Raw genomic sequence first — 24,526 nt, 5'->3', positions numbered from 1 at the left:
AACATTTAAAATAATAATCAAACAAATGTGCTACAATCGGTAAATGCAATAATTTTATTTTACCTGTAATCTTTGTTCCTTCTTTAGTCTCAAGTGGCACTCCTATACCATACTCATTTTCACCGGTAACTCTGAAATAATAAAGCCCCCCTTCTTGAAGGTCAATCACTTTATAAGTCAACCTGGGACAACTGTCTGTAATCCTGGTCCAGCCCATTTTAGTTGCCTCACGGAGATCAACAAGGTAGTTTTTGACTGGAGCACCACCCTCATTCTCAGGAGTATCCCATGAAATAGTTGCAGAGCTCTTAGAGACTTCCTTTACCTCAATGTGGGCTGGTGGGCCTGGAGAATCAAGGACCTTTACACTCAATGTTAGTGTAGCAGTTCCAGCAACATTTTGGAGGGTTACAGTGTATTTCCCTGAGTCATCTCTTGTAGCTTGCTCAATTGTGATAGATGTGCAGTTATCAGTTGTATCAATAGCTGCCCTTACTCTCAGATCAACATCTGGTTTGTTCCACATTACATGTGGGACAGGCTTCCCCTTGAATGGGATTCTAAGGGTAAAGGAGCTGCCATCTTTGACAATCAGTGTCTTCCTCATTTCATTACTGATTAGGAAAACTGGCTCATCTTCTCTGTCCTTTGCTAACTGTGGATCGGTTTCATTGCTTGGTTCACTTGGACCAATCTTGTTAATTGATCTGACTACAAAGATATACTCTGATCCTAGTGTGAGTCCAACCACTGTGAACTCTGTGCTCTTAGTGTTACTGACACCAACTGTCCAGTCCTCATCATTGGTTTTCCTGTATTCCACCATGTATCCTGTAACTGGAGAGCCACCATCAAATAATGGCTTGTTCCAAGACAGTGTTATAGATGTTTTAGTAGAATCAATTATTTTAGGTTTAGCTGGAGGTGATGGTAGGAACAGTGGATCCTCTGCCTTTGTCAATGGACAAGGTACACTGGGTGCACTCAAACCAGCAGCATTCTCAGCAAATACTCTGTATTCATACTCGCATCCTTCACGAAGATTGGAAGCTTTTACTCTTAAGTCATAAACAGGCTTTTTGTTGACACGTACCCAACGAAGACCGGATTTCTCACGTTTCTCAATTACATAGCCATAAATGCTACTGCCTCCATCAGAGACAGGTCTTTCCCAGCAAATTGTCATTGCTTCACTTGTAACACTGGTGACTTCAACATCTGTTGGTGCAGCAGGAACTGTAAATGGATCCATTGCCTTAGCAGGATCACTCTCAAGAGTTTCACCTGTTCCATACTTATTAACTCCCCGAACTCTAAATATATACTCATTACCTTTGAGCAGTTTTGTTACTTTACATGTTGTGGCCTTCATGTCTGCATAAACCAGAGTCCAGGCAAGCCGGCTTGTTTCACGTTTCTCAACTATGTAGTGCTGAATTTCCGCACCTCCATTTTCTTGCGGGGGTCCCCAGGCCAATGTACATTTCTCTGCAGTCAAACCAGTTACTTCCAATGGTCCAGATGATGGGCCAGGCCTGTCCAGCACCTTACAGTTTACTGCTAAAGATCTGGTGCCTGCAACATTTTGCAATGTAAGAACATACTGTCCTGAGTCGCGTCTAATAGCATCTGTCACAATTAGTGTTGTACTAGTTATTGTTGATGAAATCTCAAATCTGGCCTTGGCTTCAATTTCTTTTCCATCCTTTGCCCATGAAATCACAGGAATTGGACGTCCTGATATTTCAGCATCAATTCTCAGTATGTCTCCAGCTTTCACTACAACCAGTTGTCTTAGCTTGTCCTCAATTGTGATGCGTGGTGGATCAACATCATCTTTTACAGTTACAGGTCCTGTACCCTCTGATGGTTCACTAAGTAAGCCAGCTGCATTCTTAGCAATGACACGGAAATCATATCTTTGATCTTCAATTAGACCAGTGACATCAAAGAATGTTTCTTGAAGATTGGTGAAATTACACTTTAACCACCGACCATCTGGAAGTTCACTGCGTTCAACAATGTAACCAGTCACCTTAGCTCCACCATCATACTCAGGTTTTGCCCAAGAGAGGGAAACAGATGTTCTTGTGATGTTCAAAACTATTGGCTGACTTGGAGGCGCACATGGATCACGGGCAGAAACAGGATCACATGCCTTTGTGCAAGGTCCAATGCCAGCTAAATTTTCAGTATATACTCTATACTGATAGAAGAGGCCTTCTTCCAAACCAGTTACTTTGAACTGAGTTTCTGGAATAAGTACTCTGTTCATCTTTGTCCAGAGAATGCTGCTCTGATCTTTGCATTCCAAGTGATATCCAATGACTGGACTTCCACCATCACTTGTTGGTCTGTTCCAAGTAACTAGCATTCCAGATTTAGTGGCTTGAGAAACTTGAAGACTGGTTGGAGGGCCTGGAGGTGTGAAAGGGTACTGCGCAACAATTGGGGCAGAGTCAATTGCATGGCTTTTACCGTAACGGTTCTCTGCAGCAACACGGAACTGATATTCTGTTCCTTGTGTCAAACGAGTTATTTTGATTGATGTTCTTGCAACTGTTGCTGAAACAATTTGCCATGTTGTAGTGGTCGTATCTCTCTTCTCAACTACATAATTATTAATTTGACAGCCACCATCATAAATTGGAGGGTCCCATGATAGTGAAATAAAATCAGCACTTAATTCATCTATCTTGATTGCACCTGGTGGACCCGGTTTATCAAGAACAATGACACATATTTCTGCTGATTTGACACCAAATGAATTGGTTAAAGTAATTTCATATTTTCCAACATCCTCTCTTGTTGCATCCTTGATGACAATCTTGGATGCTGTCTTTGATGTCAGAACATTAACTCTAGTTGTTTGCTTCAATGAGTGACCATCCTTTTTCCATGTAACCTCTGGAGATGGTCTGCCTCTGAATGGAACATCTATTTTGAGATCATCTCCCGATTTTACACTGTAGGTATTAAACAGCAAATCAATAATGGGTTCAATAGTAATATCTCTTGCCACAACAGGTGCTCCCAGCGGTTTAGTATCACTCTTTCCTTTGTCATTAAGTGCTGTAATTCTGAAGCTGTATTCCTCTCCTGTTGTAAGCCCTTCAATTGTGGCTTCCAGTGCCTTTACTGTAGCACATACTGTCCATTTATCTGATCCCTTAGTCATCATTTCCACCACATAGCCTGTGATTTTGCTGCCACCATCATGATCTGGCTTTTCCCATGCTAGAGTAACAGTGTGGCGAGTTACATCAACAACTGTAATTTTACCAGGTGGTAAGGGTGCTTGGGATACTTTGATAGCCTCTGTGGTCTCTGCAGGCAAACCAACACCAAGTTCATTCACAGCCAGTACACGGAAGTGGTAAAGACCTCCTTCTTGGAGATCATCAACCTTGAATGAATTTCTGACACAGCTGTTTGTCACGGTTGTGAATGCCAGCCTTTTAGATTCACGCTTCTCCACAATGTAATGGGTGATCTTGGCTCCACCATCGATTTGTGGAGGCTCCCATTGTAGAAGGACAAAGTCTCTCTTTACATCCCTAATTTCAAAGTTCTCTGGAGCACTTGGAGAGTCAAGGACTTTGACATTAATAAATGCAGATTTTGAGCCACGAATGTTTTCAAGGGTCACAACATACTTTCCTGTGTCAAATCGATCAACATTGTCAATAACAAGCACAGTGTAAGAGCCTGTAACTTCAATTTGAGCACGCTCTGGTAAGGTACCATCTGCCTTTGTCCACTTAACCTCTGGCTCAGGCCTTCCCCTTATAGTGACAATTAAGCGTAGTGTTGCACTGGCACGCACAGTCACACATTTCCTAAGATCTGAATCAAGTTCTACCTCAGGAGCTTCAAGTTTTTCAGCAGCAATTACAGATCCTGGAACATCAACTTGTTCTCCAGCCCCCTCAATATTAATTGCACAGATACGGAAGTTGTATTCTGCATTTTCCTTTAATCTTTTTACTGTGAAGTGAGTTGTTTGCACACCGGTTGGAGGAGTGCACACAGTCCATTCATCTTCACTAACTTCCTTTGCCTCAACAATGTATCCTGAGACCGTTGCACCGCCATCATAAATTGGTCTACTCCATGCTAAGGAAACAGTTGTGCTTGAGTGGTCTGTCACTTTAGGATTATTAGGAGGACCAGGGGAATAAGTTGCATCACAAGCTTTGTAATATTCAGATGGTTCACTTGGTGTGCCCACACCAGCAGCATTTTCAGCAGATACTCTGAATTCATAGAAGTGTCCCTCTGTAAGCCCAGTGGCTCTGAATCTCAAGTCATTGAGTCTTTTCTTGTTACACTTTGCCCATCGGATACCCTCTTTATCACGTTTCTCAAGAACATAACCATCAATTTGTGATCCACCATCCTCCTCTGGCCGTTCCCATGTGAGGACTATTGAGTCTCTGGTGATTGCACTTGCTTCTGGAGTTGAAGGTGGTCCAGGTTTGTTGAAAGGATTTTTTGCAAGGACAGGTTCAGATTCAAGTGGTTCACCAATACCATACTTGTTTACTGCCATGACTCTGAATATATACTCATTACCAGGTAGGAGTTTAGTGACTTTGTAACTGATAGCTTGAATTGTTGGTTCCACTACTGTCCAAGACAGTCTACTAGTTTCCCTTTTTTCAATGATGTAATGAGAAATACCAGCTCCACCATCTTGTGATGGGTGGCTCCAATGCAAATAGCATTTTTCTGCTGTGACACCAGTTATTTTCAGAGGGCCATCAGGTGGACCAGGTCTATCAAGAACCTTTACATTAATGGGTACCTGCTTTGTTCCACCAACATTACTAAGACTTAAGAGGAAATGACCACCATCTACTCTGATGCAGTCCTTAACAGTCAAAACTGTTCGTGTGATGGTGGATTTAATCTCCATTCTAGGTGTAGCATTGTCAATTTCCTTTCCATCCTTAAGCCACATAATATCAGGAAGAGGTTTGCCAGCAATATCAGCATCAATAGTAAATGATTCACCAGCCTTTACAATGGTAACATCTTTAAATTTTGAATCCATAGAGACAGACGGAGCTTCAATCTCATCCTGAGCAGTAATTGGTCCAGTGCTTTCAGAGGGTACACTTAAAATACCAGCTGCATTTCTGGCTATTACTCTAAATTCATATCTTTGTTCTTCTTCTAATTCAGTTATTGTAAATTGTGTGTCTATGATATTTGTGAAACTGGCCTTCATCCAACGACCTTCAGGCAGCTTCTTTCTTTCAATGATGTATCCTGTAATTGCACTGCCACCATCATACTGTGGTTTAGACCACTGAAGAGTTATCAGATTTCTTGTAATAACAATTGCTTCAGGAGTTCCAGGGGGATCACATGGATCACGTGCAACAACACTTTCTGAGACTTTGCTTGATGGACTGATTCCTGCAATATTCTCAGCATACACTCTGTATTCATATTCAATTCCCTCCTCCAGACCATTTGTTCTCAATCGAGTGTCAGTAATAAGAAGCTTGTTAAGTTTAGTCCATAAAATGCTGTTCTTTTCTTTACGTTCCAGGTGATACCCAATAATAGGGCTGCCTCCATTATTGCTGGGGGGTTTCCATTCAATTGTCATGTGGTCTTTTGTCACTGATGAAACAAATGGAGCACCAGGAGCTGCAGGCTCAGTGAAAGGATAACTGACCACAACTGGAGCTGAATCCAACGATGTGCTTTTTCCATATCTGTTCTCAGCAAACACTCTAAACTGATATTCAGAACCAGTCTTCAGCTTTGAGATTTTGATTGTGGTACGAGCAATGGTTGCTGAAACAATCTGCCAGTTAGTAGTGGTTGTATCACGTTTTTCCACTATGTAGTTGTTTATCTGACAACCTCCTGTGTATACTGGTGGTTCCCAGGACATGGTAACATAGGTGGCACTTACTTCATCAATTTTGACTGGTCCGACTGGTGGGCCTGGTTTGTCAAGAATGATTATCCCAACTTCCTCTGTGACCGTACCGATATTATTTGTGGCTGTGATTGTGTACTTTCCAGAGTCCTCTCTATTTGCTTCTTTAATTTTAAGAACTGTTGATGTTGCCGTGCTTGAGACATTTAATCTAGTTGTTTCTTTCAGAGGTTGTCTATCTTTCATCCATGCAATCTTTGGAGTTGGACGACCTTTAAATGGTATTTCCACTTTGAGATCTTCACCAGCTTGAACACTGTATGTGTTGGAAAGTATTTTGATGCATGGTTCAATAGTTACATCCTTGGCAATGACCGGAGCAGCTAATGGCCTTGGGTCACTTTTTCCTTTCTCATTGTAAGCTAAAACTCTGAAGAGGTACTCTTGTCCTGAACTAAGTCCGGTCACCATACCCTCACATGTTTTGGTGACTGCAGCAACTGTCCATTCCTCTGATCCTTTTGGCTGCATTTCAATATAATAACCCAAGATTCTACTACCACCATCATGATCTGGTTTATCCCAGGAAAGTGATGCTGTGGTTTTTGTCAAATCAGTCAAAGTTACCTTGCCAACAGATAGAGGAGGATCAGCTGTCTTCACAGATTCTTCTGTTTCTACAGGCAGACCAATTCCAAATTCATTTTCTGCCATGATTCTGAAGTAATAAATACCACCCTCTGTCAGATCACCAACTCGGAAGCTGGTCTTGGAGCACTTAGTAGTAATGTTTGCAAATCCTTGTCTATTTGATTCCCTCTTGTCAATGATGTAATTTTTTATTTTGGAACCACCATCAATAAGTGGTGGTTGCCAAACCAGGGTGGCATAATTTCTTGTTATATCTTTCACAACAAGGCTCTGTGGAGCACCTGGTGTATCAAGTACTTTTACTGACACAAATGCTGATTTAGTGCCAGCACTATTTACCAAAGCCAGAATGTATTTTCCAGCATCATTTCTGTCACATAAATCAATTGATAACTGAGTGTAATCTGGTCCCTTTTCTAATTGGGCTTTATCTGGTAAATCTCCCTCATCCTTGGTCCAGTTTATCTCAGGAATGGGGCGTCCTTTGAATGGTATGTTAATTCTCATAGAACCTCCAGCACGCACAACAATACCTTTTCTCAACTCAGAGTCAAGCTCAATTTCAGGTGCATCCATCTTATCCACTGGTTTGACGGTTCCTTGGATGGCCACTGGTTCACCAACACCCAGTTTATTTAGGGCACATATGTGAACTTTGTATTCTTGGTGTTCAGTGAGTTTAGTAATTGTAAATTTAGTATCACTTAATCCAGAGGGTGGAGTACATGTGGTCCATTCTTCTTCATCAACTTTACATATCTCAACAACATAGCCCTGGATGTCTAAGCCACCATCATATATTGGTCTACTCCATGCAATTGTAATTGAATTCTTTGTAGTGTCAACAAGGTGTACATTAGTTGGTGGGCCAGGCTTAAATGTTGGATCACAGGCTTTGTAATAAACAGTTGGTGGACTTGGTTGTCCAACTCCAGCAGCATTTTCTGCAGATAACCTGAATTCATATTCATGATCCTCTGTTAAGCCTGTGACTCTGAAACGTAAGTCTGTGACCCTGCGTTTGTTACATTTTGTCCACCGAACTCCAGCTCTGTCTCTCTTCTCTACGATGTAACCAACAATCTCACTGCCACCATCAGTCTCAGGACGAGTCCAACATACCGTCATAGAGTCCCTTGATATATTTGTTATTTCTAGGTCTTTAGGTGGCCCAGGTAAAACAAAAGGATTTCTCATAATCACTGGAGCAGATTCAAGTGGTTCACCATCTCCATACTTGTTGACAGCCATGACACGGAATATGTATTCATTTCCTTTTAAAAGCTTGGTAACTTTAAACATTGTTGCTCCACAATCACCTGAAACTACAGTCCAAGCAAGACGACTTGTTTCTCTTTTCTGTATGATATAGTGAGAAATGCTACTGCCACCATCATGTCTTGGAGGTAGCCATGACAACGAACACTTCTCACATGTTACACCAGAAATGGTCAAAGGACCTTCAGGGGGTCCAGGTCTATCTAGCACCTTTACATTGAAGGAGACAGACTTCGTTCCAGCCACATTAGCGAGGTGCAATGTGTATTGTCCTCCATCAATACGAATGGCATCTTTGACGACAAGAATTGCTTTGAAGTCAGTGTTCTTGATCTCAGCCCTTGCAGAATTCTCGACTTCCACATCGCCCTTAAACCACTGCATTGTTGGAATTGGCTTTCCTAGAACGGATGATTCCAGGGTAAATGTGTCTCCAGCATTCACGGTCAAAATCTGGCAATATTCTGAGGCAACCTCATAGGTTGGTGGTTCAACTTCATCCTTTGCTGTAATTGAGCCTGTGCTCCCAGAGGGCCTACTGACCGATCCAGCTCCATTTCTGGCAATAACTCTGAAATCATATTTGTAGTCTTCTGTCAGGCCTGTGACTGTAAATTCAGTTTCAAGAATGTTAGCAAAACTAGCTTTCATCCAACGGCCCTCTGGCAGGTCTCGTTTCTCCACAACATATCCAGTGACAAGGCTACCTCCATCAAATTCTGGTGGTGTCCATCTAAGTTTCACTGAGTGCCTTGTCACAATCACTGGCACAGGGGTGCCTGGTGGGTCACATGGGTCACGTGCCACACAACCCTCAGAGATTTTGCTGCACATTCCAATTCCAACTATGTTTTCAGCATAGACTCTGAACTCATATTCAATGCCCTCTTCCAATGAAGATGTTTTGAATCTGGTGTCTTGAATGAGTGTTTTATTGATCTTTGTCCAAAGAATACTATTTTTCTCTTTTCTCTCAAGATGATATCCTAGAATAGCACTTCCACCATCTGAGACTGGTTTGTGCCATTCAACTACCATTGACTCTTTTGTGAATACAGACACAAATGGAGTTCCTGGAGGCCCAGGCTCTTTGAAAGGATACTGGGCAAGAACTGGATCTGAGTCAATGCCATAGCTTTTACCATATCTGTTCTCAGCAAAGATCCTAAACTGGTATTCAGATCCAGTTTTTAAATTACAAACTTTAAGTGTCGTCCTTGCTACTGTGGCAGAAACAACTACCCAGTTTGTGGTGGTGGTGTCTCTCTTTTGGACAATATAATTTGAAATCTGACAGCCTCCAGTGTATGTTGGTGGGTCCCAAGACAGTGTAATGCTCTCTGCACTCACTTCATCAATCCTGACTGGGCCTGTTGGTGGGCCAGGTTTTTCAAGTATGATTATTTCAAAAGTGGCTTCCTTTTGTCCAAGTACATTAGCCACAGCAATGTTATACATACCACCATCTTCTCTTGTTGCATCTTTGATCGTAAGAGTGGTATGATGTGCAGTGTCAGCAACATTTACTCTTGTGGTCTGTTTCAGAGCTGAACCATCTTTGGACCATGTAATTGTTGGTTTTGGATGACCAGCAATTCGTGCTTCAATTTTCAAATCTTGCCCAACCTGTACATTGTATGTACTAAGTTTTGTTCTCACTGAGGGCTCAATAGTGAGGTCCTTTGCAACAACAGGATTTGCAAGGAGTCTGGGATCGCTCTTTCCTTTATCATTAACAGCAATGACTCTAAAATGGTACTCCCCACCTTGGGCTAAATTAGTTACAACAGTGTCAAGGGATTTTACTTGAGCACAAAGAGACCATTTATCTTGATCTTTTGCTTGCATTTCAATTTCATAATGAGTAATTCTGCTGCCCCCATCATGCTCTGGTTTTTCCCATTTGAGAGAAACACTCTTCCGTGTTACATCCACTACAGAAACTTTACCAGGAGTTTGTGGCACCTCTGAGATTTTCAGAGGTTCTAGAGTCTCTGCAGGCAATCCAATTCCGTGTTCGTTTTCAGCAAGAACTCTGAAGAAATAGATGCTCCCCTCTTGGAGTGGTTCAATTTTCCATGTCATCTTGTTGCAGGAAGTAACAGCTGAGAACACCTTTCTTGTACTCTCTCGTTTTTCAACAATGTAGTTTTTTATTTTAGCTCCACCATCCAATAAAGGTGGCTCCCAGGTAAGAGTGACAGAATTTTTTGTTATTTCCTTCACACGGAAGTTTGCAGGTGCATCAGGAGTATCTAATACTCTGACACTAATAAATGCAGATTTTGTTCCAATGGCATTTTCCAGAGTTAAAGTGTATTTTCCACTGTCAAATCTATTAACATTTTCAATTACGAGTGAAGTGAAACTGCTTGTAATATCAATCTGAGCTGCCTCATTGATTTCACCTTCAGCCTTTCCCCACTTGACTTCAGGGCTTGGCCGTCCACGGATAGGAACAAACAATCTAAGAGAGCCTCCAGACCTGACAGTGATCATCTTTCTCAGGTCAGCATCAAGATCAATATCTGGTGCTTCAAGTTTATCCTCTATGATAATGGATCCAGGGATATCGGCAGTTTCTCCCACGCCAACCTTATTGATGGCACAGATTCTGAATTTATACTCATGCTTTTCAAGGAGTTTTTTAACCTCAAATCTTGTCTCTGTTATTCCTGAGGGTGGTGTACACATCATCCATTCATCAGAAGTGACTTCATAGGCCTCAACAATGTAACTTTGAATCTCACATCCACCATCATAAATTGGCTTGCCCCAATGCAGGATAACAGATGCTCTTGAGACATCAATTACCTTAGGGTTGTTTGGTGGACCGGGCTTGAAGACTGGATCCACTGCCTTGGAGTACACTGTGGGTGTACTTGGTTTACCAACCCCAGCTGCATTCTCAGCAGACACACAGAATTCATAACTTCGGTTTTCAAGAAGACCTGTTACTCTAAAGCGTAGTTCACTCACTACACGTTTGTTGCATCTTGTCCACCTAACGCCCTCTTTGTCTCTCTTTTCAACTATATATCCTGTAATTGCATTACCACCATCATTAGTGGGTCTTTCCCATGTGATAACCATGGAATCCTTTGTTATATTTGACACTTCAACATTACTTGGTGAATCAGGTGGCACAAACGGATTTGCTGCAATCACTGGATCAGATTCCAAAGGCTCACCAATTCCATATTTATTTACAGGTATCACTCTGAAAATATACTCATTTCCAGGAAGGAGTTTTGAAATTTTAAGATTGAGGGTTTGTACCTTAGATTCCACAACAGTCCAAACTAATCGGCTGGTCTCTCGTCTTTCCACTATGTAATGAGACACCTCTGCACCTCCATCATGCAATGGAGTTTTCCAGGAAATGCAGCACTTTTCACTGGTAACCCCATAGATTGAGATTGGGCCATCTGGAGGTCCAGGTCTGTCCAGAACCTTGACATTGACGCTAACTGATTTCTCTCCACCAACATTTTTCAGTAGTAAGGCATACTGGCCTCCATCAACACGGATAGCCTCCTTCACACTAAGAGTAGTTGTGAAGTCAGTATTCTTGATCTCAAGTCTAGCAGTATTTGTAAGTTCTTCACCAGCTTTTATCCAATGAACTGAAGGAATGGGTTTGCCAAGTATCCCTGCATCTACTTTGAATGATTCACCAGCATTAACAACAATAGTTTGTGAATATTTAGCATCCAAGTCAATTTTGGGTGGATCAACTTCATCCTTTGCTGTGATTGCACCAGTGCTGTCTGATGGAGCGCTAGACACGCCAGCAGCATTTCTTGCAATGACACGGAACTCATACTGCTGCTCCTCTACTAAACCACTGACGACAAATTCTGTCTCAATGATGTTAGCAAAAGAGGCTTTCATCCAGCGGCCATTAGGCAATTCTTTCTTCTCAACGACATATCCAGTGATCTTGCTGCCGCCATCAAAGTGTGGTGGTGTCCACCTGAGTGTTACAGAGCTTCTTGTGACGATAACTGCTTCAGGTTTGCCTGGAGGATCACATGGATCTCTAGCCACCTGGATTTCTGATACTTTGCTTGCTTTGCTTAGCCCAACTATATTCTCAGCATAAACTCTAAATTCATATTCAATGCCTTCTTCAAGGCCACCTATCTTGAATCTTGTGTCTGGAATGATCGTTTTGTTTTGTTTCACCCACAGCAAGCTGTTTCTTTCCTTAAACTCAATATGATATCCCAAAATCTTGCTTCCACCATCACTACTGGGTTTGTTCCACACAATAACCATGCTTTCTTTAGTAGCAGACTGAACAGTGGGAGTTCCTGTTGGATTTGGAATCTCAAAGGGATATTGTGCAACAATAGGCGCAGAGAGAAGAACGGAACTCTTTCCATATCTATTTTCAGCAGCAATCCTAAATTGATATTCACAGCCAGTCTTTAATCTTGCAGCTTTAGTTGTTGTTCTCGCAACTGTTGCAGAAACAATCTGCCAATTTGTGGTGGATGTGTCTCGCTTTTCAACAATGTAGTTATTAATACTACAGCCTCCTTCATACTCTGGAGGCTCCCATGATAATGTAACACTGTCTGCAGTTACCTCATCTATTTTGATTGGGCCAGTTGGTGGTCCAGGTTTATCAAGTACAATAACATTGATGTCTGCTGTAGCTTCACCAACTGAGTTTGTCAGTTTAATTGTATATTTGCCCACATCATCCCGTGTTGCCTCTTTTACCACAAGGTAAAGGTGTTTCTCTGTTACTTCAGCATTTACTCTTGTTGTTTCTTTCAAAGCAATGCCATCTTTTTGCCAGGTAACTGCTGCCTTGGGCTGGGCAACATATGGCACATCAATTTTCAGATCATCACCTGCCAGAACACTGTATGTGCTGAATACAAGTTTGAAGGCAGGAGCAATAACAACATCCATAGCAACCACAGGGACATTAAGTGGACGTGGATCACTGGTTCCCTTTTCATTGGTTGCTGAAATACGGAAGGAGTATTCTTCACCTTGTATTAAGCCAACAACAACTGCCTCTGTTACTTTAACAGTCATTACTTGGGTCCATTTTTCACTGTTTTTCGTTTGCATCTCGATAATATAACCAATAATTCTGCTTCCTCCATCACTGTCCGGCTTCTCCCAAGAAAGTGTTACACTGTTGCCAGTTACTTCTTTTAGAGTCACTTTTCCAGGAGGAAGAGGCTTCTCAGAGATTTTTATAGCTTCCATGGTCTCTACTGGAAGACCAACACCATACTCATTTTCAGCTAAAATTCTGAAGGAATACAAGCTTCCCTCTTGTAAGCCTCCAATTCTCCAACTTGTTTTGGGACAAGAGGCATTAACAATGGAATATGCTTTTCTTGTTGATTCACGTTTTTCAACAATATAATGCCTGATTCTTGATCCACCATCAATGACTGGAGGATCCCAGATGAGTGAAGCAGAATCTTTTGTTATTTCTTTGATTGTAAGGTTTTGTGGTGCACCAGGAGTGTCAAGAACTCTGACATTAACAAATGCTGTTTTAGCTCCTGAACTGTTTTCCACTGTTAGCATGTACTTTCCACCATCAAATCTGTTTACATTCTCAATAAGCAGTGTGGTGAAGGATGATGTAATATCAATGGATGCTCTATCAAGGGGTTCACCATTCTCCCTTGACCATCTGACTTCAGGAGCAGGTCTTCCTTTAATTGGCACAAATAATCTTAAGGTACTGCATGCTCTGATGTTCACTACTTTGCGGAGGTCTGAGTCAAGCTCAACTTCAGGTGGAAGGAATCTGTCTTCTGCTTTAGGTGAACCAGGCACAGAGGCTGGTTCTCCAACACCTTCACAGTTAAGAGCTGAAATGTTGATCTTGTATTCTTGGTTTTCAATAAGGTTGGTTATGGTGAATGATGTTGCTGTTAGACCTGCCTTTGGAGTGACAATTGTCCACTCATCTTCCTCTGGCAGGCATGTTTCAACAATATAACCTGTGATATCTGAGCCACCATCATAAACTGGTTTATTCCAAGCAAGAGTAATGGATGACTTTGTTGTATCCAAAACCCTAGGATTTCCAGGGGGTCCAGGTTGGAATATTGTGTCACATGCTTTGTAAAATGGACTTGAAGGGCTTGGTGCACTTAAGCCAGCAGCATTTTCAGCTAAGATTCTGTATTCATACTCATGTCCAGGTGTTAGTCCTGACACTTTGAGGCGCAGATCAGTAACAGTCCTTTTATTGCATTTTACCCAACGCAGACCAGTTTTATCTCTCCTCTCAATGATATAGGTATTTATACTACTTCCGCCATTATGTTCAGGATGTCCCCAACAAACCACCATTGAATCTTTTGTAATAGAAGTTACTTCTGGTGGCTGTGGAGGATCAGAAGGCACATATGGGTTAGTGGCAACAGCAGGCTCAGATTCAAGAGGTTCCCCAACTCCATACTTGTTCACAGCCATGACTCTGAAGATATATTCATTTCCTTTCAGCAATTTGGTAACCTTATAGCGGTTAACTTGTAACTCTGTGGCTACATTTGTCCATGTAAGTCTACTTGTTTCACGTCTTTGAATGATGTAATATTCAATCTTTCCTCCTCCATCATGAAGTGGTGGCAGCCATGACAGAATACATTTCTCTGTTGTCATGTCTGTGACATGCAGTGGTCCTTCAGGTGGGCCAGGTCTGTCAAGAACTTTAACATTGAAGACAAATTTGGCAAATCCTCCCGGATTACTAGCAGTTAGAGTGTATGCACCACCATCTCTACGTAAAGAATCTTTGTTAATCAAGCAAGTATAGAAATCTGATGTTTTGATCTCTAGTTTTCCAGTATCTTCAAGCTCCTTGCCATCTTTAGTCCAAACCAAGGATGGAATTGGGCGACCTGTAACACGTGCATCTAGCTTGAAGACATCACCTGCTTTCACTACCACACCACTACTGAAACTTGCATCAGCATCAATCTTCGGCTCTTCAATGTCATCTCTGCAGACAATGACCTCAGAAGGTTTAGATGGTTTACTAACCGCTCCAGCTGAGTTCCTTGCTAATACACGGAATTCATAAGAAGCATCTTCTGTGAGACCACTCACAGTAAAGTTTGTTTCAAGAATGTTGCTGAAGTTGGCTTTGAGCCAGCGACCATTAGGAAGTTCTTTTTTCTCGACTGTATATCCAGTTATTGAGAAACCACCATCACCCTCTGGCTTTGTCCACTGAAGAGTAACTTCATGTCTAGTAATGTTAAGGGCCACTGGTTGACTTGGGGAGTCTATGGGATCAAGTGCATATGTCATCTCAGATGGCTTGCTTGCTTTGCTGAGACCAGCCAGATTTTCTGCAATAACACGGAATTCATATGCAATACCATCTATCAGACCTGGTGATTTAAACATATTGCCAACGACTGGAGCTTTGCTGATCCTCTGCCAAAGTATGCTGTTCTTCTCTTTCCTCTCAATGTGGTATCCTAAAATTGGGCTACCTCCATCTGAAGAGGGTTCATTCCAGCTGATTGTCATTGAATCCTTGGTGAAGGCAACTATTTGTGGAATTCCTGGCTGTCCTGGTACATCAAATGGATAAGCAGCCACCACCGGTTGTGATGTTATGTAGGGTCCAACACCATATCTGTTCTGAGCTTTAACACGGAATTGATATTCAATGCCAGTTGTAAGGCGTGCAGCTTTGAATGTTGTGCGGATAACAGTTGCTGCCAGTTCCACCCAGGATGTACCAATGGTCTCACGCATCTCAACAATGTAGTTATTAATAGGAACTCCTCCATCATTTTCTGGAGCTTCCCATGATATTAGAACATAGTCACAAGAAACTTCATCCACTTTTATTGGTCCAGTTGGAGGTCCTGGAATATCATGTACTTGAACAGTAATAATTTCAGTCAGAGTACCTAAGATGTTCTTTCCAGTCATTGAATACTGTCCTCCATCTTTTCTCTTAATTTCATTAATGTTAAGAATAGTAGAAGTTGCAGTATTTTCAACGTTTATTCTCTGTGTTTGTTTAAGTTCCTGATCTTCTTTCGTCCATACAACAAGTGGTCTTGGGCGACCCAGAACAGGGATCTCAACTTTAAGATTATCACCTGCTTTAGCTACCACAATCTTCTGATGTATACCTCTGAGGTCAAATTCTGGAGCAGTGGTTTGCTCCTTAATTACAACTGGTCGACTTTCACGAGGCTCACTCCTGCCTGACATGTTTACAGCAAATATGCGGAACACATATTCTGCATTTTCCAACAATTCTGTTGCAGTGTAGTCCAAAGCTTTTATTGTTGTCACATGGGTCCACTGATCAGAATCTTTCAGCTGAGCCTCTATCACATAGCCAGTTATTCGATTACCACCATCATATTTTGGTTTTGTCCATGCAAGAGTTGCTGTGTCTTTGGAAACATCAGAAACAATCAGATTATCTGGTGCAGAAGGAGCCTGAGAAGCTCTTATTGGTTCAGGTGTCTCTGCTGGTTCACCAATACCCATTTCATTCTCAGCTAAAACTCTGAAGTAATATTCTGCGCCCTCTTCCAAATCTGGAATTTTGTACGAGCATTTCTGCCAGTTTGCAGTTATGGTTGAGTAGGCCTTTCGTGTTGCCTCCCGCTTTTCAATAATATAATTTGTGATCTTTGAACCACCATCAATAATTGGAATCTCCCATTGTAAAGTAATGCTATGCTTTGTGATTTCCCTTGGTTTCAAATTTACTGGGGGTCCTGGGGTGTCCACAACACGAACATTGACAAATCCAGTCTTCTTTCCAGCAACATTTTCTAATGTTAGAACATATTTCCCAGCATCATATCTTGTACACTCAGGGATGACTACTAGAGTGTATGATTCAGTAGTGTCAATGTGAGCACGGCCTTTAAGAGGTATGTCTTCCTTATGCCATGTTACTTCTGGAGCTGGCCGGCCCTTGATTGGCACAAATATGCGGATTGAAGCACCTGACTTCACAACAAGTGTTTTTCTCAGCTCTGCATCAAGTTCAAAGTCAGGAACCTCCTCTCGATCCACCAGTTCAATAACTTGCTCAACTTCAGAGGGTTCTCCAAGTCCTTCTGAGTTCTGTGCACTGACTCTGAAGTGATATTTTCCTCCTGATTGTAGACTTGAAACTACAAATTCTGTTATTCTCAAGGGAGTAGTTGTATCTTGGACCCAATCATCATCTCCTTCCTTTTTATGTTCAACAAAGTATCCTGTAACATCAAGACCACCATCATAGAAGGGTCTACCCCAGTTAAATGTTGCTGTTGTTTTGGTGGTGTCAGTAATTCGTGGGTTGGATGGAGGCCCTGGTGGATCTGAAAAATAATTAAATGATAATGATAAATAATCAAAATTCTTTGGGACAAAAATGAACAAGAAAAAATGTCTGGAAATATGTAATTAAAAAAACAACAATTATCATCTTACATGCAATATCCTTTGTCATTACAGGTTGTGATGGCTCACTGGGCTCGCCAAAACCAGCCTTATTCTCTGCAGTGACACGGAATTCATATTCAATTCCCTCTGACAGGCCTGAGACCTTATAACGTAGATCAGAAATTGACTTCTTTGAAGCTCTGACCCATCTCATTCCTCTTCTCTCTTTTCTCTCAACACTATATCCTCGAATGTCACTTCCCCTATCTATAGTTGGTCTCTTCCAGGAAATTGTTACAGCATTTCTACTGACATTATCAATTTCTGGTTTTGATGGTGGCCCGGGGGGTCCTGCAAAAAAAGTTAAGAAGTTGAAAAAACAATAATAAATAAATAAATAAATATATGTATATATATATATATATATATATATATATATATATATATATATATATATATAGACTGAAACAAAAAAATGCAGTACAAATTGAAGTTGGGCTTACCAAAGCTGTCAACCATTTTAACTGGTCCAGACTGTGTCGCATCCCCAGTGCCATACTGATTTACTGCTAAAACACGGAATATGTATTCATTTCCCTTTATCAGCTTGCTGGCAACATAGCGGCAATCCATAACATTTTCAGCAAGCTTTGTCCAGAGTAGGCGGCTGGTTTCTCTCTTTTCTAATATATATGATTTGATACTGCAGCCACCATCTTCTTCTGGTGGCAACCATGTCAATGTGCATTTTTCAGCAGAGACACTGCTGGCTTCAATAGGACCTGGAGGTCCAGGCACATCTAGGATTTTCACTTTAACTTTTTCTTCTTTGATACCAAATGGATTGCTTGCACTAATGGTGTACTCTCCAGTGTTCTTTCGGCTGGCATACTTGATAGACAAAGTTGAAGATGTGGGAGTGCTTGTGATTTGGACAATATCTGAGGACTTGAATTCTCTTCCACCCTTAGACCACACAGCTGTAGGAGGTGGTTTGCCAAGAATGCTTGATGCTGTGATGATAATTGTTTCTCCAGCCCTCACAGTCACTCCATCCTTCATTTCAGGGTCAATTGTGATAGTTGGCGGTTCTGTAAAAAGTTAGTTAATGATTATAAATGGTATGTTTATGGAGGGTTTGGTTAAGCAAATTCATTAAAACCTGACAATATAACTTACCATATTCATTTTTGCAGATAAGAGGCTCAGTTGTCTCTGAGGGAGCACTGATAGCTCCAGCTGCATTTTTAGCCCTTATTCTGAATTCACAAGTACAGCCTTCCTGTAGATCTGTAACAGTGTATGCACAGCTTTGGACATTCACATGGTTAGCCTTCATCCATGTCTTTCCAGGATGCTCTAATTTCTCAACAATATAGCCAGTCAATTTGTGGCCCCCGTCATACTTGGGTGCAGTCCAAATAAGTGTTACACTGTTTCTTGTGACATTGATCACATCAGGTTTGCCAGGTGTATCTATAGAAAGAGACAATAATAATAACAAAAATCATTTTGTGCTCTCTTCCTCATAAACAGCACAAATAGAAGTAGGAAAAGTAAAAAGAGAGTACACTGAGACTCACCAATAGGATCAAGAGCAACAAGTGATTCAGTTGTTTTGCTTGGCTTTCCAAGTCCTGCTATATTCATAGCTATTACCCTAAATTCATATTCCAGGCCTTCAACCAAACCGGTCACTCTGCATTCTTTCACTCTCAAAGGTGTCTTGCTGGCTCTCTTCCACATTAAGCTATTTCTATCTTTGAATTCCACGTAATATCCTATAAGCAATATTAGAAGTAAAAGTTTTTAGATACGACGAAACTGCTAAATAACTAAAGTAAATAAATAAATAACTGTAGAAAAGAAATGTTTTACCTGTGATGGGAGAGCCTCCAGTATCTTTTGGATCAGACCATGTTAGGATAGCAGACTCATGACGAATGCTCACAACCTCAGGTGGTGCTGAAGCCCCTGGTGCATCTGGTGTAGGGAAAAGTGTGTATTTGATGTAAACAAATATTTTTAAATATCCAGCATATTTCATTAAATAAAAAATATTTGGGCTTTCCTGTTAAATACTTACTGAATGGATGTTTAGCAATCACTGGATCAGATCTGAGGAACTCTCCAAATCCATATTTATTTTCAGCACAAACTCTGAAGATGTATTCTGTTCCGTCATGAAGTCTTGTAACTCTCATAGAGTTCTTCTGAATCGCAGAAGCAACTGTGACCCACTTGTTAGCAGTAGAATGCCTCTTCTCCAAAATATAGTTGCTAACTTCTGATCCACCATCATCTTTGGGTGGGCCCCATTCTACAGTAATCGCCTCTGCTGTGATTTCATCAAATTTGATAGGACCAGTGCAGATTCCAGGCTTTCCAACAACTTTAATGTCAATAGCTGATTCCTTTGTTCCAGCAATGTTTCTCAAAATGATAGTGAATTTGCCAGCATCGACTCTATGGCAATCACGAATCAGCAAGACCGTGTTTGTTGCGGTTGATTCAACTGAGATTCTGCCACTATCTGATAAAGTAACATCACCCTTTTTCCATGTGACGGCTGGAGCAGGTATACCAATAATAGGGATATTAAGGCGAACAGTGCTTCCTTCCTTTGCCACATAGCTAAAGTCTGGAAAGCCTTTAAGGTTACAGTCTGGAAGGACTGTAAAGAGAAAAGAGAAAAAGGAATATATTAATGGACATAATTGTATACCCACTAAGACACAAATGCAACTATTAGGTTCACCAGGGCTTCTCAAAGTGTGGGGAGAGCACTTCAGACAAATATATAATGTGCAACCAGTTTCAAACAACAGAGATTTTGCTATATATTTTATACCATGGTATGTTAATCTATCTGCTGAGTGTAGGGCTGCTTAAAGTTATTAATAGGGCTGGGGCAAGAAATCAATGCATCGCAAATCGCGAAATGATTCTGGATTGATTCTGAGATTTTCACGATGCATCACGATTCTCTCTCGCACTAGCGCTCTTTGTGAGCATTTGAGCTTGTGGTTAAAAACTAGCTTAGAGTGCCATCTGCTGTTAAAAACTAAGATCAGAATCGATTCGAGAGAATCGCAATGCATTCTGAAAATCTCAAAATCGATCTATGAATCGCGATGCATCGATTTATTGTCCTAGCCCTAGTTATTAACATGTCAGAGCAATAAAGAAACATGGGTGAAGGAGAAAATAAAGACTGAAACATACCTAAAAGTTATTAAAAGCACAATAAACCATGCAAGAGAACTGGGGGGGTTAGGAGAGATTGGAGGTTAGGAGCCTTGCTCAAGGCCACCTCAGTCATTTCCTGCCGGTATTGAGAATCGAAACCGTAACCTTTGAGTTACCAGTCTGACTCTCTAACCATTAGGCCACAACTGCCCCAATTGGGCACCCAAACGCTGACAGGCAACCTTCCATGCACACACAAACGAGCTGCACGCACAGAAAGCAGTCTGTCAGCGTGCATTCAGTTCTCTTGCATGGCCCATTGTACCTGAACGGACAAATACACACACTTTGTTAAAATGGTAGACTATTCATGTAAACACATTCTTAAGTCATGTCTTAAGTAAACGTAAACAGTTATATTCAATTATATTGAATCTGTGCATAAGGTATTAAAGTGACATCCTTGTGAGAAAAAAATTACTCACTTCTCTTGAACGAATAGCTTTTGTAGAATATTTAATTCATACAATGACGAGTATGCAGTTTTTTATTTTGTATTTGATTACTTTTTATAATTTAATTTCTGTAGTATTTTTTACTAGAATAAACAACAACAACAACAACCTTAAAGCACTATTTCATTTGTGTCTTTATTCTATTCTATTATTGTTTGTCATATTTATTTTAATTAGCATCTTTCATATTTTATTAAATAAATAATTTAGCTTTTTGCTAATTGAAGTTTTTACGTCAGGCTGGGTCAGAAGGCCCACTGTATTTGACTTTGAAAACCACTGAAGTAGATTATATGAATACCTATTTGATCTTTAGCCAAGACAGTGAGCTCAGTTGGTGGTCCTTCAGCTGCTTCATTAATGGCCTTGACTCTGAACAAGTACTCCTTTCCTTCTACAAGATCACTCACTGTGTACTGTGTGATCTTAGACTTAATTAGAAGCTTCCATTTGTCTTCCCCTTCACTGATCTCTAGAGCATATGCAACAACATGGCTTCCACCATCACTGATTGGCTTCTTCCAGCCAAGAGTGCAATAATTCTTGGTGATCTCTGAAGGCTTAAAATCTGTAACTGGTCCAGGTTGCTCTGCAATATACATCAATATTAGAATTTAGTATAATTAACAGATTAATGTATTTAAACTTTAAACTAACTTGCAACATTTTCAAAGAAGTCTCACCTGAGGCTTTGACTGGTCCAGCTGTCTCACAACCCTCACCAATGCCGTATATATTTTCAGCTAGGACTCTGAAGCAGTATGATTTTCCTGCTTCGAGATTAGTAATCCTGAAAGATGTCTTGGAACACTCAGGAGCAACACAGGTCCAGGCCTTTCGCTCAGCCAGACGTTTTTCAACAACATAGCTCTTAACTGGACTACCACCATCAATTAACGGAGCATCCCAAGTAATTGATACATGGTCCTTTGAGGTCTCCTTAACAATCAGATTGACTGGGGGTCCAGGTGTGTCTGTGTACATTTACAGACAGTAGTTAGATACAGTAAATAATAAACCTCAAATGGAAAATTGGTAAAAAAAAAAAAAAAAAAATCCTTACCTAATACTTTGACAACAATGGTATATGACTTGGTACCACTACTGTTTTCTAGAGTTAGAACATATTTGCCGGCATCATATCTGTTGATTTCCTCACAATAAAGGAAAGTATCCCATTCAGTTGTCTTGATCATAAGACCTTGTCTCTCTTTCAAGTTTGCATTGACCTTAGTCCATGTTGCCTTTGGAGCAGGACGCCCTCTCAGAGGTACATAAATTCTCATTGTGACTCCAGCACGCAAAACTAGTGCTTTTCTGAGATCTGCATCAAGTTCAGCCTCAGGGGCAACTAAGAGAAAATTTTAATGAAAATAATATCAGAAATGTACAGATTTTGAAATCCCATATATTTGGGTATGAGATATACTTACTCAGGATATCCTTTGCCATATGTTTTCCAGGAACTTCACTTGGCTCTCCAAATCCAATCTTGTTTACAGCAGTAACACGGAACTGGTATTCAGTGTTATCCATAAGACCAGTAACATTGAATTTTGTTGCCTGGAGATTCTTTGGAACATTGCACTTCAGCCAGTCTTCTGCATCTGCTCTCTTGTACTCAACAAGATAGCCCAGAATTTCACATCCACCATCATAGGCTGGCTTGGTCCAGGACAAACTGATTGAACTGTGTGTAGAGTCAACAACCTTTGGAAAAGCAGGTGGTCCAGGAGGATCTATGATAAAACCACAGAAACACAAGGACTTAAATGCATGAACTATAAAAGTTTTTTTTTTTTGCCAACTTAATTGTAAACTATCATCCAATGCAGTATTGTTAGTACTTACACACTGGGTCTACTGCAATAACACCAACTGATGGATCACTTGGTTTGCCAAGACCAGCTTTATTGAGTGCAATGACTCTGAATTCATACTCGGATCCTTCTGTAAGGCCTCCAGCTTTAATTGTCCTGTCAATAACTGGTTTTCTGTTTACTTTAGCCCAATTGAGGTCTTGAGTTTCACGCTTCTCGACCATGTATCCAAGAATAGTAGCCTTGCCATCATTAGCAGGGGCCTTCCAACTGACAGTCATGTGATCTCTGGTGATATTGGTAATAATTGGAGGTTCACATGGTCCTGGAACATCTGAATTTGAAAAAAAAAGAAAAGAAAAAAGAGGTTGGATTTGTTTCATCACATTATTTTGTTTAAAGAATATACATTTTCAAAATTATATAATATATTTACATTAATTTTAGAGATCAACCGATAATTGGTTTGACATTTTTGAATGATATTTAGGTTTTTCTAATGGTGAAAAGCCTTTAAAGAATAGCACCCAAAACACCATTACAACGTATTATTGACCAAAAATGTAGTTAACCAATTATTGTTTATATCATGTTTATATTACATAATGTACGTAACAGCCATTCTATGCAGTCAAAGCTTATATCAAAATCTACCTGTGCAAAACTTTCAACATTACATTAACACGTACAGTTAACTTCATTTTTGGCATTATTCATCCACATAATTACAACCCTGTAGGAAATAATGTAACATGTTTGATTTTAACTAAGACTAGAGTACTAAACTGGAGTACAAGGTTTTTCACTTCCCTAGAATGTATGATTTTTGCTGTCAACTATTGAGCATCATACAGCCTTCTAAATAAAGAAAAAAAACAAGAGTACATTCTAAATAATTTGTAATTATATGTAATATTATTTATACTATTAATATAAAAAAAGTCAATGCTGTAATGAAAATACTGTAATGGTCACTCATCGTTCTATCTCTATATTATATAAATGCACAAGAAAGAATAAAATGTTACCAAATGGATTCTTGGCGATCACAGAATTAGTCACAATTGGGTCTCCAACACCATACTTGTTCTCAGCACTGACGCGGAACTCATATTCATGGCCTTCAATGAGTTTCTCCACGGAACAGTCCGTTATCTGACCATTAATGTTAGCAGTAACTTGTGCCCAGTTAGCTCTGCTTGTTTCACGTTTGTCAACAATGTAATTTGTGATTTCAGAACCACCATCAGCAAGAGGTGGATCCCACCTCACTTTTACTCGGTCAGCAAAAACATGGCTTATCTTCACTGATGCTGGGGGTCCAGGTTTATCTGCAGAAACACAATTATGCATTATTCACATAACAAATAAACTTTCTTAAATGTTTGAAAGACAATGCACACTCAGTGCTTTTTTGGCATATTTTTAATGTTAACTTACCCAAAACCTTCAATTTAATGTTGCCAGACTTTGTGCCACTTGGGTTCTCAGCAGAAATGGTATACTCGCCGGACTCTTTTCTTGTCACAGAGAACAGTTCCAAGGAGTAGAGATGCACCTTCTGAGTCATTTTCATACCTTCTGCCAATTTGAATGGAACACCATCTTTCTTCCAAGAGACTTTTGGCATTGGTTTACCATAAACTTCAGCCTCCAGGCAGACATTTGCTCCAGCTTTGACAACAATTAAGTTCTTCATTGCTAAACTAATCTCAACTCTAGGTGGAACTGAGATAATACAAAGAGAGACATCAAATAAACTATATAAAGTC

At 40.5% G+C, this 24,526-nt stretch overlaps 1 protein-coding gene across 1 annotated transcript in view; it reads right to left on the bottom strand.

Moving 5' to 3' along the window:
• The window catches only part of ttn.2 (titin, tandem duplicate 2), a 167,306-nt gene that overhangs the window by 25,956 nt on the left and 116,824 nt on the right, over nucleotides 1-24,526 (bottom strand). Inside the window, exons 194-207 of the mRNA XM_084421002.1 lie at nucleotides 24,195-24,482; nucleotides 23,783-24,085; nucleotides 22,786-23,088; nucleotides 22,368-22,673; nucleotides 21,998-22,285; nucleotides 21,618-21,908; nucleotides 21,236-21,523; nucleotides 19,317-19,904; nucleotides 19,109-19,213; nucleotides 18,814-19,011; nucleotides 18,410-18,706; nucleotides 17,734-18,321; nucleotides 17,279-17,581; nucleotides 64-17,166 (exon numbers count right to left, since the gene is read on the bottom strand). Coding sequence (XP_084277128.1) covers nucleotides 64-17,166; nucleotides 17,279-17,581; nucleotides 17,734-18,321; nucleotides 18,410-18,706; nucleotides 18,814-19,011; nucleotides 19,109-19,213; nucleotides 19,317-19,904; nucleotides 21,236-21,523; nucleotides 21,618-21,908; nucleotides 21,998-22,285; nucleotides 22,368-22,673; nucleotides 22,786-23,088; nucleotides 23,783-24,085; nucleotides 24,195-24,482 — 21,249 coding nt within the window. The remainder of the gene's footprint in view (nucleotides 1-63; nucleotides 17,167-17,278; nucleotides 17,582-17,733; nucleotides 18,322-18,409; nucleotides 18,707-18,813; nucleotides 19,012-19,108; nucleotides 19,214-19,316; nucleotides 19,905-21,235; nucleotides 21,524-21,617; nucleotides 21,909-21,997; nucleotides 22,286-22,367; nucleotides 22,674-22,785; nucleotides 23,089-23,782; nucleotides 24,086-24,194; nucleotides 24,483-24,526) is intronic.

Source organism: Rutilus rutilus (genome assembly GCF_951802725.1).
Source record: "Rutilus rutilus genome assembly, chromosome: 10".
Classification (NCBI taxonomy): domain Eukaryota; kingdom Metazoa; phylum Chordata; class Actinopteri; order Cypriniformes; family Leuciscidae; genus Rutilus; species Rutilus rutilus.
The sequence above is the reverse complement of the archived record's forward strand: the minus strand, read 5'-3'. Positions and strand labels throughout refer to the sequence as shown.